Below are 19,645 nucleotides of genomic sequence, written 5' to 3' on the forward strand. Positions count from 1 at the left end.
CTGCCTCCGAGCGTCCAGCCCCTCGGCGGGGACCCCGGGAGCCTCCCCTCCTCTTCATCCCTCCCTCCCTCCTCCTCCTCCCCAGCACCGGCAGTGGTTCGCGCCGAGCAGCAGAGCTCGATGCGAAGCCGCCGCGGGGCGGTGAATCCCGGCGGCGCCGCGCAGGGCCGGAGGCGGCTGCCCCCGGCGGCGGGGCGGGTCCGGCCGCAGGCAGGTGTGTGAGCGCCCGGCCCTGCCCTGCCCTGCCCGCAGAGCCCGGCCATGCCGGCAGCGCTGTAGCCCAGCGGAGATGGACGGTGTCAGCAGCAACAGGAACATGTCTTACAGTAGATGGAGTTACAACAGGTATCGTCTGTCTTGTTCTGGTTTGCTGTTTTCTTGTTTTTATTATTATTTCTTTTCTTTTTCCCTTCCTGATACTGTAAAACCATCACGCTGTTTATATAAACCGAGATGGGGGAGCCTTCTTCAGGGAAGCAAAACCCTTTAGTGATGCTGCTTTTCCAGTCTTGGGACACCCTGTGTTCCCAGTAACTCCGGCAGCGGTGTTTGATGATGTTGAGCGGGTGTTTTTCTGGAAACCTGGGCAGGAGTTTGACCTGGGGTGGGTGGCCAGGCTGGGGGTGCTCCCAGCCCTGAATGCGAATGTTCCCCTCTGAGCAGGGTCTGAGATGCACTGATCACCTCAGCAGTCACCCAGACTTCTGAAAAGTGGTCTGTAGAAACTGCTGCTCAAAAATTTTAACAAATATAAACTAAAGCTTGGGAAAGGGAGATGGCAGGGAGCCAGGATGTGGCTAAGGAGTGATGTTTTGGAGTAAGCACTGCGTGCAGCCCGGGTACCACAGAGCTGAGCGGGCTGAATTTGGGAATATTTCAAATTCCAATTTGAAATATTCCCACTGTGTTTCAAACCAGCATGCATGCTTTTCCTCTTCCTGGAAACAGAAATTTATTGCAGCATTAGTTTTGTTTTATGTGATTCACGGCTGTGACTGACATGTTCTTCAAGCCTGGATCAAGAAAAAAGGTACAAATTTCATACTATTTTAATGGTTTTTGTTTGTTTGTTTATAGGGTTTTTTTTGTTGTTGTTTTTTTTCTGTACACCTGAAATGCTAAGCATAAGCAGTGTTAGCATCTCACTGAATCACCACCACAAGCCACCACGATATTCTGGAGAAATAGCCCTTGGAAGTGGCTTTCAGGGGTTAACCAGGTATTCAGCATTGCCCACGCTCCCTGGATGCGTGGGTATGTATGTTTTATATGTGCATCCAGAGAGTTTCACTCATTTTTGGTGCATTTCCACTGCCTCAGCAGTAAAAATACAGATGTAGTGGTGCCAATGGAACAATGTTTTCTTTAAAAAGGAGGTGTATGTGTTTATGTGCATGTAAAACTGAGTTATACAACAAGCTGTGGTTTTATGTGTGCATTGTCCCATGGCAGAGGATCTTTTCCATCTGATGGCACATCCTTAAAGAGCAGCAGTGAGACCCTGAAGAGCTCAGTCTGTCCCATGCAGCCCAAGTTTACAGCAGCTTCAATATTCTTACCCTACAGTAAACAACCTAAACATTTCACAGAAACTCCTCTTGGAGGTTTTCTCCTGGTGCTATCACATTGTGATCTAACCTTATCTATTACTTGCAATCTGTCTCTCCAGTTTTCAGTCTTCCTGACCCTGACAGAGAAGTCACTGATGAGTGTTTGTCAGCCTTCACCTGGGAACATTCTGCACTTGTGTGTTCACCCTGCTTGGCTCTCCTGCATCATCTTGGGGCATAAATACAATATTTCAGTGTCCAGGCTGGTTTTTTGGTGGCCAGTTCTCAGATTTGGGGGTTTTTCCTAATAAATCTAACTATGTACTGTACATATATATACACACACATATTTCAGCGCTGTGAGGATGAGGAGTCCTTTGAGGAATCACAGCTTTTACTCAGTCTTCTTCTGAAAACCAGTGCAGAGTTGCTCTCTCAGGCTGAGCCTGCCCTTCAACACCCATCTTGTGCCCAGGTTCCTGGCAGAGAAAGGAGCTAACTCCCTTTTATCCCAAAGGATAAAAGGAGAAGGAGCTAACTCTCTTTTATCCCAAACCCTGGCGGCTGATGTTTGCTTTTGGATCATGTCCCAGCTTTGGTCTCGCTCACCAGTGGCCACAGGAGTCCCAGAGGCTCTAAGGGGTGGCACCTCTGTGGCAGAGACATGTGGGACAGCCCTGTGAACAGCCAAGCACTGTGTGAAGGCCAACATCTTTTTCTGGGGGAAAAAGCACACCCAGGTACTCTTCTGGTGTTGGCATCCATGAATCAGCATTGCAGGAATAGAGGGACAGGGCCAAAGGAGCAGGTGCTGCCTCCCATACAAACAACTGCAGCCATGATTAAAAAAGAAGCCAGGTATCATCTATTAAATTAAACTGATTAAACAAAGGGTTTGGCCTTTGGACTCCATAAGATGCATGCAGGGATTTTTCCCCATGGAAATGAGGGGAGTTGCTGTGTCCCTTGTGTGTGCAGCTGGCAGGTATTTCTCTAACGGGGTTTATTTGACATTTGTTGTGTGTCTCAGCATTTGGCCCTGTGACTGTGGTATTCCCTTAGGCTTGCTGCCCAGGATATCCACAGGTTGTTCCTGCAGATAATTTGTGCAACCCAGAGCAAATCCAATCCCTTGGAAACTCAGGGTGAGGGAGCCCTGTTGAGCACAGCTCCCCTCAGCTGCTCTCCTAACCAAGGGGAAGCTTCCCCCATTCCCCACCCCAGTCTAGACCAGTGTGTGTGTGAGAAAGAAGCAGGTACAATTGGAAAAAGCTCTTAATGATCACATTGGCATTTCCACAGCTGGCTCCAAAAAGCTGGCCTTGTCTTCTGCATATCTTTGCCTTCCTCCCATTTTAGTGCTGTTGTAATTCCCTGATCATTGTGAACACTGCCAGCTGAAAGCACAGGAGAGGCAGCAATTTAAACAAAAACTGGGGATATTTTGATGATCCTAGAAACACTCAGGAGCTCTGGGTTCAGATGGCTAACTTCTAGAGTAAAAAAACCTTCTCTTTCATCTTCTGCTGTTTATTGGACAGTTTATATTCAGTTTCTGTTTGGCTTCTCCTCTTGATCATCGCGCTACCTGCTCATTGTGCCTGTGGTCCCTGGGTGTGCAGAAATACTCATCTTCCAGGGCAGAGTGAAACTTGTTCTCCTCCAAGCTTCCAGTGTTCAGTGCTGGTGCAGGTTTTGGCAGCTGGGCTGGTGCCCATCAGCACTCCCCCCAGCTTTCTTTGGGAGCCCTGCAGGTCCTTGCTCTTGGAGATGCTTGAAACCTCCTCGTGTTGGTACTATCTGCAAATAGAGATTGCAAGTGGATGTTTTACCCAGTGCTTCTCGTCATTCCCAGGTGGAAATGAAAGCTCAGAGAGAAGAGTCATTAATATGATAGGAAGGTGAAAATGGGGAACAGTTTGGCTGCTATAAAACTGAAGAGCCATTCTCATGAGCTGGAACACCTGAGTCCTTCCTAGCACTCACAGCAGCTGGTGACCAGATTGTCAAATGCTGAAACCTCAATAGCACAACCCAAATTTGACCACTGGAGGTCAAAATGGTGCTCATGAAGGCTTGAGGGAGCTCTGATACCATTCATGTAGTTGAATTCAATTGAAGGCACAGTTTAGGACAGTGTGCAGAATTCAGTCAATCCATGGGCACAGAAGATCTGTTTGAAATCAAATATATGGGCAAGTACTGCAGAATGGGAATCTGCAGTACACATTTGGAAAAACTGCAAGGACTTAGTGGTTCTCCATGATCTTGCAAGGTTTTTTTCATGGAGGTGTGGACTGTGCTTAGCTCTCATGGCTACTCCAGAAGGATTTCTTCAGGAGCAGCAGAAGTTTTGCAGAAGGAATGGGTAACCTTCACACCATACCTATGCATGAACAAAGATTTTTTTTTACAACAAAACCAACTAACCAACAAGCCACAGCAAAATACCAAATGTGAAGTCATCCCTCCTTTCTCACATCTCTTCCTGACACCAACACATCCATAGTTTTTCCACCTTTTTCTCTTTCTGTTTTGTCTCCAGACTTACTTTCTATTTCTTCCTTGGAGGATTTCAGTGCAGCCATCCTGACCTCAGTAATTACCACACTATGAGTGATGGAGGTTTTATCCAGCAGCATTTGGAAGTATATTTTGGGAAACTTGCTCTCAGGATGTTTCTACTGTTGGAGACAGCTTGAAACTTTTTTCCATTGATCTGTATTTTTGTTCTATTCTGGATATCAGTGTTGTTTTTTACTTCCTTTTGAAGCTGCTATTTCTGGTTTTGCGTTTTTCTTAGCCTATGTTAAAAAGTTGTGACAGTGCATCTGGGTCATGGAGTTGGAGGGTTTCTATCTTAGATCTTTGTTTTTGAAGGTTTTTACCCTCCTCTGTCTTGATTTTTCTGGGACGTGCTTTCATCAATGAGTAAATAGGGCTGTCCTCCAAACTTCATCCAAAAAAGTTCTTAGAGAAACTTAACTTTCTTTTTCCTTCTCTCCTTTGAAGCAGCATCTGTGAGATCCTGAAGCATGTACAGGTTTGCTGCAGTGAGTGCACTTTAACCCCAAAGAGCAGCTCCTCTCTATTTGCAGCCAAGCCACCCTTCTCTCCTCTGCCTTCTTGTGTCTTCAGGTGTTTCCTCCTGGGTGAGGTTCCTTTAAAGCTGTAATCACTGGACAAAGGATCTGGGAGGGCAGAGAAGAAGAGAAAGTTGTTCTGCGGGTCAAACGGAGAGGTAGAATGAGCCAACCCTCAAGTGGAGCCAGAATAAAACATTCCTGTGACAGATACAGAAATCCTTATACTGTATCAGTGTTGTGCATTTAGTTTTCTGGAATTAGGTTCTTTGCTTTTCTTTCATAATAAAGCATCTTAATTTCAATGACATAGGAGAAGCTAGAGTTTGGGAGTGATGTTTCTTGCCTTAAACCAAGGCACTAGGAATGATCTGAGGTGAGTTCATGTGCATCCTCTTATGCTTAAGGGTGAATGTTTTGTGTTGGTTGGCAGCACATCCTTGGAGTGTATGAATCCTCCAGAGACTAGTGACAGCCTTGCAGAGAGATGTGAGAGAGGAAACTTCAGCTCCTGCTTCCGTGAAGAAGAAATTTTAAAGCTTCTTAAGCAAAAGTTGACTGAGAATATAGTTTAAACCTACTTAGCTCATGTATAGCATGACAATCCTAACAAATGTAAGAATTTCTTCACTGAAGGAGTTGCAAGCACTGGAACACGCTGGCCAGGGAGCTGGCTGAGTCTCTATCCCTGGAGATATTTAAAAGCCATGTTGATGTGACACTTGGGGACATGGTTTAGTGGTAGACTTGGCAGTGTTGGTTTAATGTTTGGATTTGATCTCTATGGTCATTTCCAACAAAAATGATTCTGTGGTTAGTGTTTGGAACAGTAAAGATCACAGCCAGCAGCTCTTAGTGAGAGTGAAGGGTAAAATTTTAAAGGAAAGTCAGTGCTACATCTGGTTTTTGGTTTATCTGTAGTAATGTTATATATCCAGGTAACATAAGCTAGGAATTTTCAGTAAGAAGGAGAAAATCACTTGAGTCTTAGCTTGCAATAAAAATTGACACAGAATATACACACCTTTTGTCAGTATGGTTATAGACCTCTGTTAAAGTTCCAAGGTCTCTGCAATGCTTTGTGCTTAAATCCTGCCTTCAGGTTGTCTCTTGAGCCATAAAGATAACTGAAGCATTTCTTCAGGATAGAAGGAGGAATAGGAAACCAACAAAACTGTCTGTGAAGAGTGATGTACCACAAGAAATGGCACGTGATGTACCACAAGAAGTGCTGCTCTGGGTCTTATTAGCACTTTTCTCTTTCCTTGCTCTGTGGTCTCATCGCACGCTCCTTGTGAATGTCTTTTGTTACCATGTCTAAAAGACATGTCAAGTGCCTCATCCCTGGTGCTGGAGCATGGAATTGTCACTCTCTGCTGTGCCTGCATCCATGCAGAGTGCAGGGGAGATAGAGCACTGCAGCTCTGAGCTATCAGACACTCTTTGTGCTCTTGCTGCAGCTCTCAGCCTTAGATTATATCTGAGAGAAAAATCAACCATGTCGCTCGTGATCTGCATTATCATAGAAAGAAAACCCTTTCTCTCTCCAATATGTAATTTGTGTGAATGCCACTACTAGTGGAAGTCTGAGGAATAACGTTCATGACTGAGCACCAACAGAGATGGTTTTGCCCTTCAGAAATGAGTCAGGACAGAAGAGCCATCCCAGCTGTTGACACAGTGGGATGTCCACTGAGATGACCAGGCTGAGTTCAGCCAGCAGCCACCTGTGTTTGTAGAAGAGGGATATTAGCCAGTGCTTGGATGTATCTGGAATGCTTGAATGCTGAGGTCAAGAGCAGGGGAAGATTCCAGGAGCTTGTATGAAAACAAAGATGCTGCCAGAGGAGTACAGGTCTTTGAACAGCTAATTGTCAACAAATCAGCTCAAAATTAATTTCAAAAGTAATTCTTAAGTTGTAATTTGTCTCTAGAAGTATACTACATAGGTGATTAGGCAGGTAAGTCACCTTGCTTGAAAAAAAACAGTATTATTTCTTTATTTTTATCAGCTTGCTGTGTTGTGTGTTTGATTCCTTTTATCCTACTGGTGCTGTGGTGTGTTAGGGTCCTATTACTGTGACAAACTGCCACGCTGTGTCAAACATCCAATTACTTACTTACCTGTCTGGTAAATGTGCCAGCTCAAATTCCTGCACCAATTTGTGGGTCCTTAGGGAGACAAGATCATGCCTAGATGTAATTCCAGAGGCAGTGCTCTTCTGTTTTGGAAACAGTCCAGTTTGTTTTGAAGTTTCACTGTTTCACCCACCCCCAGCACCCTCCTCCTCCACACTTGCATTTCTGCTGCCTGGGAACACAAAGGGCTGTTGGGAGGGTGGAACAGTTCCTCATGGCTCCTCTAGGCACAGATGTCATTGATATTAACCTTGAACTATTCATTTGTTCTTGAGGAATTGTGTGCAAGCTCACCTAGATTCACTCTTGTCTTTGCAGAGTTTGATGGCAATCCTTTAAAACATACTTCTCAAAGTGAAACTTTTACAACTTAAAAATTCTGCTCAAACATCTGCTGGGACTTCTGGAGTATCAAAGCCAATTCCTTACTGTGGCTTTTCTAGATGTGCTCTCACAGGTTGTTTTGCAGAGCTGTAACCTAAAATCCTGCTGGAAGCCAGGGAATTTGCTGGTTGGTGAAAGATGCTCCCAGAGAGCTTTCTGAGGAAGGCTGTGTAAGGGAGAGGTCTGGAGGAATTTGGCAGGAGCTGTCAGTCAGAGAGTCAGTCCAGGAGAGGCTGGCTCCACACAGACTGTTTTGCCTGTTTGCAGGATGCTGTGGTTTCTAAGAATATAACTCCATTCTTTGAATTTTGTTCTTTTTTAACACAGTGCTGTTGAAGTACAGCTGAATGGGCTTTCCCAAACTGGTTTCTGCTTAGTTTATCCCTCCATCATATTTATTTTCATCTTAGGTAGGAGTAAATAAAAGTGCTCTGGTTTTTAGTATAATTTGGCTAGTTTTAAGAAGAATAATGAAACTTGGGCTTTGTAACAAGGTCTAGTAGAATGGAGTTAACATCTGGATTGTGGAACAGTGCACTCAGACTAGAAAATATTTTTTTGTAGGAAGGTGCAGATGAATCATAAGCAAGAAATGAAGAGAGGGGCCAGTAGGGAAACTGGGAGCTGTTCATTATGAAACATTGTAGAGCAAGTGAGCTGATTTTTATGTACATGTGAGGCAGTGCTGTGACCAAGAATGGCATATGTGGTCAGTGGGTTTGGTTGGTTTATTTAGGTGGGTCTGAGTAAATCTCAGAGGAGCTCAATTGCACAGAGCAGATTTCTGGAGCAGGGGAAAAAAAGCAGCTTTCTAAATAGTGAATAGTTTATAGCTTGTCTTACTAGCAGCAAGTGAGCAAAGGGTAAATGCTGAGAGGGAGCTGGGAATCAGTGGGATTGGAGCAGGACTCCAGTGTGTTGGGTGAACAGAGGACTTGAAGGTCTTGACAGTAACTTTCTTTCCATGGCATTCTGTGCTTCAGCAGGCCTAAAATCCAGACACTGATGGGTAAGTGTCCTCTTCTCTTGGAAGCTTGCTGTGGTTCTCCCCAGCTGTGTTCCATGTGCACAGATACCCTGCCACATTTTCCCAGTAACTGCATTACCCACATCACCACCACCTCAAATTTCACTCTCTTTTCACCTTCACAGTATGCTATATGCACCTTTGTTTCTCTCTGGCATGCTTCATTTTTTCTTCTCACCTTCCTAGAAATCCCTTGCATGTATTTACTTAGCAAGGATTTTGAGATTCAGTGTGGGTCACTCATGCAAGAAGCAGAGGAGCCAGCCTGGGCTATGAACCCTGTCTGAGGCCAAAGCCCACTAAGTCCCTCCTTACAGCCCTTCTGTTCTTCTGCTAATCACACTAAGAGGATTACCTCCAGGAGTATGGGATGCTGGATACTACAGCCAAAGATGTTCATATCAGACTCTGGGCTATTTTCATTCATCCTTTTGCAAATGTCAAATGATTCCTGAAGCAATGGGTGTACTGAGATCCAAGGAAATTGTGCTTGGGATGCAGGTGTATGAATAGCAGGGAAAGGAGCTTTGAACTAAAAAATAAGAACTAGTTTAAAATCAGAGCTGAGAATGAATGTTCCAGACTTGTTGAAAACCAGAGATTTTGATTCCACTCTCCACTTGTATTTGGTAATTGTATTACACAGATGTTGCTCTCTCTTAATAAAATTAATGAGCAACCACAGAATAATATACTGGGGTTTTTTTGATGTCTGAATTATAGCTCAGGTGAAGGTGCACTCCTCCCATCAGCTCTGGCTGCAGGTGAGCTGCTCTTTGCAAGAGAGCTGAGGCTAAGCCACAGCTATTTATGTTCGTAATTTTCGGAGCTCCTGGGGCTGAGCTTCAGACTGACTACAGGGATTATTAAATATATCATCTCAAATATGGCATCATTAAGTGCAAATATATTGCTTTTTGCCTCTGAGACTGGGAAGGAAGGTGGTGATATTTTCCTGATATTTACTGTCTCCCCTGGGCATGAGGTCTTGGCTGCCAATAAGGCAAAAGGCCCTGCTGCTTGCAGCCCCACTCTTTGCTCCTGGGGAAGTGAAGCCAGGATTTGTCCACCAGGCATTCTCCTGGCCGGGCTGGGACTGCAGGCAGCTCAAATGTGCCTGGGAGGGAAACTGAAGCTCAGATTTGGTGATCTAACTCTGTTTTGTTCACTGTCATGTCTTTATGATACATTATATGCATTTGATTCATTCACTGGGCAATCAGCATGGAGTAATAGCTTGTTTTAAATTGTAATTCAAGTGAAATACCTGCAGAAGCATTTGTTTTGCTAATCCCTTGCAGTGAGGTTTTCCTGTTGTCTTGGATGAGCTGTAGGTTTGTTAGCATAAAGCAAAGAGATGCTGAGTTAAGAGTCCAAAGAAACCTGGCTCTAAGGGTGGGAGACAAGGATCTGTTCCCATCTCAGTACACAAAAATGCACTTGTTTAGGTGCAGGTTTCCTTGTTAGTTAACAAGGGTGAGTGCTCTGCAGTGCTTCTCTGCCATCCCATGTGGAGCATTCCCAGCCAGCCTGGGGAAGCTCTGCTGTGGGAGCAGCCCTGGATTGTGGGAGCAGGGTGAGGCTGAGTGCAGTTCCTATTATGCTAAACTCTCTTAATAGAAGAAAGTATGCATATATCTTTGACTCAAATTGATTTTTTTTTTTGGCATTGATGATTGTCTTCCTGCTAAAAATCTCTTTTTGCTCTCACCTTGCCCCTATTGACCTGTGGGATCATCTCCATGCTATGAAGCATGTGCCTAAATCCCTTTCCTGTGGTTCTTATGAATCATGCCAAGAACAACATTGCAAAGAATATTGATTTGCATCTTATCCTTTACCTTCCTGCTGGTTATTTGATCCAGACTTTGTATCAAAGAGAAGCTGCTGGGATTTTTATGCACATATTCTTCTGATGTACTGTGCAGCATAAAAGTGCTTGTGCCTTTTGATGCTCCAGCAGTGGTGTGAGGCTCTGAGTGTATTTGAAACTCTGGCTTCTTTACCAACAACTGCTTTTTTTCCTACATTTGCAATGTCCAAGTTTATCTTTTTGATGGCATCTCAGTCACAGTGCAGCTGTACAAAAATTCTGAATTCTATGTACAGTAAATGAAATATGAATGTTTCAACGTCAATGCTGGAAATATAGAATCTTTTTTTTCTTAATTAAGTTTCTCTTCACCACTCTTGTGTAGGTAGTTGGCAAGTCAGGGTAGATGACTTGGATAAGAATAGGTACGGAGAGAGGGAGTAATAAAACAGATTATTTGGCAGAGAACAATACTAGAGCCCTTTAATGAGCCTCTTCTGAAATATCTCAGATTGAGTCTTTAAATATGGTGCAGAAATTATGCAAAAAGTTTTCTAATGATCCCTGAATTGCGTCCACAAGTACTGCCAACTTTTTTCATTCAAAAGTTACCAGAGGTCTATAAATTATAACTTATGCACTATTGTAACTTAGGCACTGTCAAGTTTTTCTGTGCATGAAGTACAGCAGATTTATAACTTATAACTTTTTTTTTTTTTTTCTTTGAGGGGAGACAAATGAAAACCCCGTCCTTGTGCAATGAACTATTCAAATATATGCTCAGATCCTGATGTCTGTGATATGGGGAGACTCTTAAATGTTTGTTAGTCTGACTTAAAATTCACCTTTGCCTGGATGCTGTGCATGAGGCTTTGCTAAATGAAAGAGAAAGAGCACAGGTACCAGGGAAAGGTCTCCCTGCAGAGGTGCTGATTGTTTAAATTTGAGTTCAGCTTTGCTCTGGTTACAGCCTTGTGAGCTGACATTTAACTACAGCCTCGTGCTCTCTGCCCTGGCCCCAGATGGGCTTATGAGTACTCCAGCCTATGGATGTAAAAAAGAAAAATAATCTATAATGGAAGACACAGAACATGGCTGAGGAAACAAGAAGTGTTACCCATCATGTCTTAGGGAATTGGATTGCTGACATCAACCAGCCACCCTCCATCTTTTGCTCAGCCAGGTGTAGGAAGTACGTTCCTTACTGGATGTGGAAGGGGGAAAGTCTCTAGAATTAGATGTGAACTTCACTCCATGACGCTCCCTGAGAGCTGCCAGGGTTCTCCTTGCTCTGCCATCTTGTTTGTTCTGTGACTGGGAACTTCACCTTTCTTTGCTGCTTTACAGACACCCTCTGTATATTCTAGGAGATTTTTAGGGCCACTAGATGAGGGTTTTTAACCAAATCCATATTCTTATCCCTCAGTCTGGAAAGGTGTTGGTGCAGGAAATACAGGAAGTTTAGAAAGGTGTTTCGTTTACTTCCAGCTCTTTCAGCTCCTCTCCTTTATATTCTTTTTTTTTCTGCTACTTTACCATCTTGTCTTTTCTTTCCAGTTTTACTGCAGTCACATCATTGGTGATGGACCATAATAAAAAACCCAAATGGGTATTATTTTTGATTCACCTGAGCAGTGGACAAGGCTGGAGAAAATGAGGGAGGATCTTCACAGCTTTTCACTTCCCTTAGCTGTTTCCTGAAGGATGCAACTGCCTGCTGTATTAAATCTGTGCTGTCTCGATAGTGCATTATCTGAGCATTGGCCAGAGAAATAGGAGCTGCTATTTTGAGGTATTTAATCACATTCTGAAATGTTATTACTGTGTGCTGGTTGTGCAGTGAGAGCACAGCTTTGCAGAGCTGAGCCTTGCATGTGCAGTGGCAGGTGAGCAGCCAGGCACCCCTGCAGCACAGGAAAGCCCAGCTGAGCAGATGGAGAGGGGCCCTGCTGAGAAGGATGTGGGGATAACGATGGGTGAGAGGCTGGACATGACCCTGCAATGTGGAAATGTGCACTTGCACCCCAGAAATTCCCCAGATCCTGGGCTGCACCCAGAGCCCCGTGGGCAGCAGAGTGAGGGAGGAGGTTCTGTCCCTCTGCCCTGCTCTGCTGAGACCCCATCTGCAGAGTTGCCTCCAGCTCAGATCCCAGCAGAGGAAGGACATGGAACTGTTTGGATAAGTCCAGAGGAGGCCACCAAGATGATCAGAGGGATGGGGCCCCTCTTCTATCAGAAAAGGCTGAGAAGATTTGGGTTGTTCAGTCTAGAATAGAGAAGGCTTTGGGTGACCTCACTGTAGCCCTCCAGTGCCAGAAGGGAGTCTGTAACAGAGATGGAGAAGGACTTCTCACAAGGTCATGTAGTGACAGGACACAGGGGATGACTTAAAAATGAAAGAGTTCTTTTATATTGGATATTTGCAGGAACGTTTTTACTGTGAGGGTGCTGAGGCACTGGCAGAGGTTGCCCAAAGGAGTTGTGGATGCCCCATCCCTGAAAGTGCTCAAAGTCAGGTTGGATGGGACTCTGAGCAACCTGGTCTAGAGGAAAATGTTCCTGGCTATGGCAGAAGGGTCAGAATGAGATGATCTTTAAGGTCCCTTCCAACCCAAGCCAGCCCATTCCATTTCTTCTGTGATTCCCAATATAGGAAATTATGTGGGCAAAGGTGCTGATGTCCTGCCTTTCCTCTCCCCACTCTCAAAATACCTGTTAGCAAAGGGGCAGAGGGAATGGGGAATCTTCCTCCCAAACATGCATACACTTCCTACTCCTGAGTTCAGCTCTGCTAAGCTCGTGTAGCCCCCCTGCCTCAAATCCTGCACTTGCATTCCTTTTTCCCCTCTACCTGCCTAAATATGTCATATTCACCTGCCTTGCTCAGTGTTGCAAGACATAATTCCTTCCCATTTATAATTAAATCAATCCCAAAACTCTAATTAATGGAATAAACACACCTTTCTATTTGCTGGCTTAAGACACTCATCAGAAACAATATTTTCATCTCAAAGTGAGGTCTCTTCCCAGGAGTTTGCATCCTGAAACCCCCAAATTTCAGGTCCCAAATTCCCAAATTTGAGCTCTGGAATTTTTCACCAAGGATGCCCCAAATTCCCAAATTTGAGTTCTGGAACCCTGAATTTTGGATTCTGACCCCTCAAATTTTGGGGTTCTGACCCCTCCAGTCCCCCAAAATTTCTGCTTTCTCAATTTGGTGTCCACACCCTCCCATGTCCTCAAATTTAGTGTCTTGAATGCCTGATTTAGGGTCCAAAACTGGGTGGTTTTTTAGGGCCCTGGACCTCCCAAACCCCCTAAAATTTGAGGTCCTGACCTCAGATTTTGCGATTCTGATCCCTCCAATTTTCTGCCACCCCCAGAGCCCCCCAGTTTGGTATTGCAGCTCCCCCAACCCCCAATTCGGGAGTCCAAAGCCCAACAAATCCTAAATTTGAGCTCTTCAACCCTGAATTTTCAGATCCTAGCATCCCAGATTTTGGGGTTCTGACAGTAGTGTTGGTGGGGAGGGCAGGCAGCTCCTGGGACATGTCACAGCCATCGCTGGGGCTGCTCAGCACTCTTTGAGGCAGAGCTGCTTGGAGATTTAGGAAACATGTCTACAAAAACTATCCTTCACCCTCCAGCTGCTGTGAAGCTGTGAGGAATCCAGTCTTGGGCAGTTTTCCTGCACATTCCCCCCATTTGGGGTTTTTATGAGCAAGCCCCCGAGCGGCTGTTCGTTCCCAAGAATAAGTGTTCCCAAGAAGTGTTACTCCAGAGTGCTCAGTCACTCTGCACTGAGCCCCTGTGGCAAAAAATAGCTTTATGTAGATTGCAGGAGGTACTGAGAGGAAGCTGAATCCCCTGGGGCTCCTGTAGGAGGGGGAATGAAAAGGCTTTTTTGTCCAACTATGTCATACTCATGCAGTCACGCCGAAGCGCAGAGGTGCACTGCTCCTGCTTTTCAGAGGCCTCCAGATGCATTGTTTGTCTCCAAAAAACAAGATAGCTGGAAATCATGGTGATAAATGACAAAGCAGGCTTTCCTCCCTCCCTGCAGGTCAAGCCTTTCCAAAGAATAAGGAGGCTGCTAACATGGGGCTGGGATTTCTTCCTGATACCTGCCAGATCCAGAAACTTTTTTTTTTCCCCTCACTCAGTGCATTTTTCCCAATAATAGAAACTGTCACCTGTAATTGAGACTATCACATTGAAAAGTGAGAATGGTGCAGAAGTGCACGTAATTTAACTTATTCTGAGCCTGCTCATCCCCCTTGCTAGAACAGACAACATTTTTAGTAACCCTATCCAGTTCCAGTCCTTTCCAGCCAGCTGTAGGTTTTCCTATAAAATCAAGGCAAATCTCCACCACTTAAACTGCAAGGCAAAGGGAGGGATGGTGGACTCTGGGCTGCCTCCTTCAGTCTGAGCTGTGCCTGTGAGCCTTAGTGGTCATGGAGATTTGCCTTTTTTTTTTTTTTTTTTTTTTTATTTTTAAAGCACAGAGCAGCAACAGTGCAGGTGGATGATGCTACATTTTAATGTGCCATCGTGGCCCCAGCACAAACCTCGATTTTTTTAAATGTTGTTACAGAGCTTGGGGTTTGTGTCCAGTGGATTTCAGGTGGGATTTGGATAAGCAATTTAATGCACCTGTTACTGTGTGTAACTGCATCAGATTTGGCTGACTGATGTTGGTAAAATGCCATCACCATGTACTAAAGGGCTGGACAGATAAAATAACTAAAGCAACAATTTTTCATGGGTTTATTACCACTCTGGTATCTATGACCCAATAGAGGTTTTTTATTAGCCCTCCACAGTGTGCAGATTTAATAGAGTACCATTTTCTTTGTTGAGGTTTAGTGTATTTCAGATTTCCAAGAAATGGCCCTTGAACTCCAGTTCAGCACTGGCTGCATTAAAGTTGTTTGTTACTAAGTCATTGTGAAGGAGTGGAGGATAACTCACATTCATCTTGTAAACCCTTTTGATTTTGCAAATGCAAAAGGCAGAAAACTTGAAGCAGACAGAAAGAGCATGGCATTGTATTCAAGGCTTGGTGGCATTAACAAAAATGCCACTTTTATCATCACAAAATCATTGAGATGCTTCTGAAATATTTTTTCAGCTCATAATCTCTCCTATGTGGAATGTGAAATGGCTTCTGTTATTTTTATGATCTTTTATGATCTTTTATCATAAATATGTTTGTCAAGTCACCTAGAGCTGTTTGCCAGATACACACAATAATGCCTTTTTTGGTGTTTAACAGCAAACTGAGGAGATGCACATTGCTTTACTGTCACTAATTAGGTAATTGCTTCATGTGGGAGATATGTTGCTTATTTTTCAGATGCTTGATTTTTCAGGTGAGTTGACTTTAAATCCAGGTCACTTGAGTTGACTTTTTAAAACCATGGTTGAGTTAACAAGTTTGCAAGTATTGGTCCTGTTTTTTATGACAGATTTCGCATCCTGTTATGATTGATCTGTGATTTAGGCAGAGCATCAGTCTGCTAAACAAATCCAGGTATGTTTTTCAAATTATAACTGTGGCATATTGTGAGTTTAGTTGATCAGTCTTCATGATTCTTGATATAAAAAGCACATGCAGGATTAAAAAAAAAAGTTAACAAGAGATCTAGTATTTTAAAGGTGTAGGAAATTGGCAACACTTTGGCTGAAGGCTGAAAAAATCCCAATTTTTTTAGAGAAACACTGAAATCCCTCAGTCTCCTGAAAATACTGCATGCAGTTCTTCATGTTTATTCCTGATGTCATTCTCCTGTGTCATTCCTGATTCTCTGATAAAGAAAAGGTAAGCCTGATACTTGCACACACAGGTTGGAAAGGAGAAATATGAAAATAAGCACAAGTCCTTGTGAGAATTGAAACATAGCAGTACAAGTGACATGGCTGATGCTGTGCTTGGTGGCCTGTGGAGCCTGAGATTGGTAGGTGAGATATCTTGCTATGCTCAGCTGGCTTACAAAATAGACAGAAAAATTATTCATTAAGGATCCCCCAACTCCTTGTAAGGGAATGGCTGAGCCCTGACAGCCCTGCTGGTCAACTTATAATGGACTTTGGGGCAATTAAAAGTGACTTAAACTGGACCCTTGCACCCAAATAATGATGAGCAATAAGAAAAATTGTGGCAAGTGAAGCTAAACTAGAATGTGACTGCATTCCTAATTCCATAGGAAAATGTTTCACCGAGCAGCCTCTTGCTCACATTAAAAACACAGAGGCTTTAATATCAGAAGCTTCAGTGAGTTTGTGCAGTCCCTCAAGAAATAAGGAAATTTCAATCCAAAATCTCCACTGGAGCAGGACAGATCTATAAGAAAACAGGGCCATGCTGGAATTTGGCAAAATTTGTCAGTTTGTAAGAGAGCAAAATAAACCAAAAGCCTTCACCCCAGTTCCAACCCAAATCATCCACATCCTCAAAACAGTTAAAATCCACTTTAAAATGCAGAGAGATGGTCAAGCAAAATAAATGGGTATTTTATTTAATTATGATTGCACGGCTTGAAATACATTGGGGAAATGAATAATTAATATCTTGTAAGACTGGCTAAATTTGGAGGGGAAAAAGTTCAAATATTTTCAAGGGCCTATAAATTAGTTTAAATAAAGCATGACTACATACTACTGTGATTTTCCTTCCTCTCCCCACTCATCCTTCAATACATTTTAGGCATGTATTTTCTTAGAATGCAAATATTCTAAAAGAAAACATAGTGGAAGAAATGTTTAAAATTGGAAAGAAACACAAGTGCCTTGCTCCATCAGGAAATGGAGAGCAAATTCTGCATGAGCAACAGAGTGAACTTCCTCCCACGTTGCATCAGTGATATCCCCCAAAAGATGGTGACAGTGTAAACAGAGGATGCTGTGTGCAAACCATGGAAGGGCTGCACATAGTCATGTTTTATGGATTCTATCAGGCTGAGACAGTATTATTTCTTTTGCCAAATTCTTAACAATCTCTGTGTGGAGTAACTGTACTCAGCTTTTTGAGGTGGGCAAGTGCAAAGTCACTTTGGCTTTCCATATACCCTAGTCAAAGATTTTACCCCTTAACCTGGCAATTTTTTTGGAGTGTGGCCTTCCATGTCTGCTGGCTTGTGCTGTTCAGCACATCCCAGGTATGACCAGAGATTGTTGCCCTGACAATTCACTGCTGCTGAATCAGACTTGTTGTCTTGGCAACTGCCTTCAGCTGGAAAACCATGAGTTAAAAACAGAATCTTAACAGTGTGAGCTCTCCAAGGGTGGCCTCATCAGCACTCAGGGCTCTCCTAAACCTTAATTTTTACAGGTGTGCTCAGTAAGGATGCAGTAAGAGAGCCTGAGGGGGAATATGGCATCAAGAAGGGCTGAGAGATGATTTCCTGCAGTGGAGAGCTGCTGCCTCCTCCACAGCCAGGGAGGAGGGGGTGGATCTGACTCCTGGGCAGGGACTCCAGATCCCCTTGGGAGGATGCAGAAGGTGGAGTGGCAACACCAGGTGCCCTCTTGTGCCCTGCAGCTGTCTGGCATTTCACTCAATGATATAAAATGTCAAACCCCTTCCCATCTGTTAAAATTTGTGTACTGGGCAGAGCAGCCTTTTATAAGGTCCAGCACAGACAAGGGAGGTGGTGTGCCAGCAGCTGGGCCTGACCCATGACTGTGCTGTCATACTTTTGAGGATTATAAAAAAGAAGGAGAGCAAATTTTGACATGGGCTGGTATTGATGAGAGAAGAGGGAAGGGTTTTAAACTAAAAGAGGAGAGACTTAGATTAGATATCAGGAAGAAATTCTTAACTGTGAGAGTGCTGAAGCTGTGGCACAGGTTGCCCAGAGAAGTTTAGGCTGCTCCAGCCCTGGAAGTGTTCAAGGACAGGCTGAATGGGGCTCTGAGTAAACTTGTCTGCCCATGCCAGGGGCTTGGAACTAGATGATTTGAAGATCCCTTCCAACCCAGGCTTTTCTAGGATTGTCAGCAGAGTTCTCAAAAAAAAAAAAAAAAAAGAGAGAGACAATGCAGTTTCTGGCTTTTCAGTGTGGATGAAGACAGTGTCCTGCCCCTGTACAGTGCTGAAGGCATGTTCCACTCCCAGTCCTGAGGTCACCCTGGTATAAGGGAAGAGGACAGAGGACACAAAGAGATTTCCTTGTTCTTCTTTGATACACGCATATTCAGAAAAGGTTACAAATAGCCTAGCTGCTCCTAGCATAGTTGCTCATTCAGAATCACATGAAATTAGCTCTGACATGAAAGTTTCATTGCAGGTGCTTTTGAGTGCACAGCTGGGCAGCTGTGAAATAGCATCAGCCAGGAGTACTGAACCTGGAAAACTCAGTGAATGTGGGTGCGTTCATACTGACCTTTGGCAATTCTGGCTTTGCACTGTGTACCAATGTGTGAACTGATGAATAATAATTTCAGGAATTCCTGTGAGTGATAGAAAAATATCACTTCCCTCTCCTGAGTCTGTGGCTGTTCTGAGGGTGTCTTTTTCCAGACTTGAGCTCTACCTGTGAGGGATCAGCTGTGGGAGCTGCAGAGGGTCTGTATGAGGGAATTCATGGGATGATAATGGTATAAACCAGAGGTGCTGGGGCGGAGAATGCAGGTGAATCCAGCAGGGTAAGGAGTGAGATACAGGAAAATGGATGAGCAAGAGCCAAAAAAACATCCAGCATCCTCTTGTAGAGGTTTAAACACAGCTTCCTCCCTGGGGCTGCTCCATCTCCAGGGGCTCAGCTCTTTACTTCTGCCACTTGTAAGCATCAATGGAAATAAAGAAAATGTCTTTTTTTAAGAACCTGCACTACCTACTGAGTGAAACTTCTAAGCTTCCATGATGCTTTGTCCCAGTAAATATGATCTCTCCAAATTTATGCCAGATGTCTGTCTTCTGCATTTGTGTTGAAAATCTGTGTGGCCAGACAGACACTGTAGTATGAGCCTGAAAAGAGAGTCATAAAAATGGAGAAAAAGATGGTCTCTGGGAATAGAATAATAATATTATAGAACAGTTTGTGTTGGAAGGGACCTTTAAAGCCTAGCTCATCTTGTTCAAGCCTCCTGCAATGAGCAGTCTTGAACTAGACCAGGTTGCTCAGAGCCCTGTCCAACCTGGCCTTGAATGTTTCCAGGGATGTGGCAAATAAAATGTGACCACAACTATCCCCTGTAACAAATATTTTGATGTAGACAGATGAGGTATATTCTGTATAAACATGTAGAAATTGTTACCTGAGACCTCTGAGGCAGAACAGGTTTTGCTGCTATGCTTCTACCAGAGCCATCAACAATCTTGGCAGTTTGGGTTTCCTGCTGAAATTGAAACGTTTTGTGGGAATTGATTAATTACTGCTAATAATCTTGACAGAATGCTGTCAAAACATGTTGTTTTGATTTCTATGGAATATAGGAAGCAAGTCAAAATGAATCACTGCTGCTTGAAACAGCGCGTTTTGGCATTTTAAATTTAGTGTTCTCAGTTCCTCATTAGAATGAGTTCTTAGCAAAACAAACTTGAAAATTCTGCAATAACGAATTTTTGCCATTTGATTCCATCTCATACTTGTCTTTCCCTCTCAGCTTGTATTTTAAGCAAATATATCCAAGGCATATAAAAGAA

At 43.8% G+C, this 19,645-nt stretch overlaps 1 protein-coding gene across 6 annotated transcripts in view; it reads left to right on the forward strand.

The window, feature by feature from the left end:
- The first annotated feature begins 219 nt into the window (after nucleotides 1-219).
- TUB (TUB bipartite transcription factor) overlaps nucleotides 220-19,645 on the forward strand; it is a 132,531-nt gene continuing 113,105 nt past the window's right edge. For 5 of the 6 annotated variants that reach the window (XM_058025585.1, XM_058025588.1, XM_058025589.1 and 2 more), the window contains exon 1: nucleotides 220-345. In XM_058025585.1, coding sequence (XP_057881568.1) covers nucleotides 290-345 — 56 coding nt within the window. In that variant the 5' untranslated portion in view covers nucleotides 220-289. The remainder of the gene's footprint in view (nucleotides 346-19,645) is intronic. The other variant, XM_058025586.1, reaches the window with a different exon arrangement.

This window comes from Melospiza georgiana, chromosome 6 (assembly GCF_028018845.1).
Source record: "Melospiza georgiana isolate bMelGeo1 chromosome 6, bMelGeo1.pri, whole genome shotgun sequence".
NCBI lineage: Eukaryota > Metazoa > Chordata > Aves > Passeriformes > Passerellidae > Melospiza > Melospiza georgiana.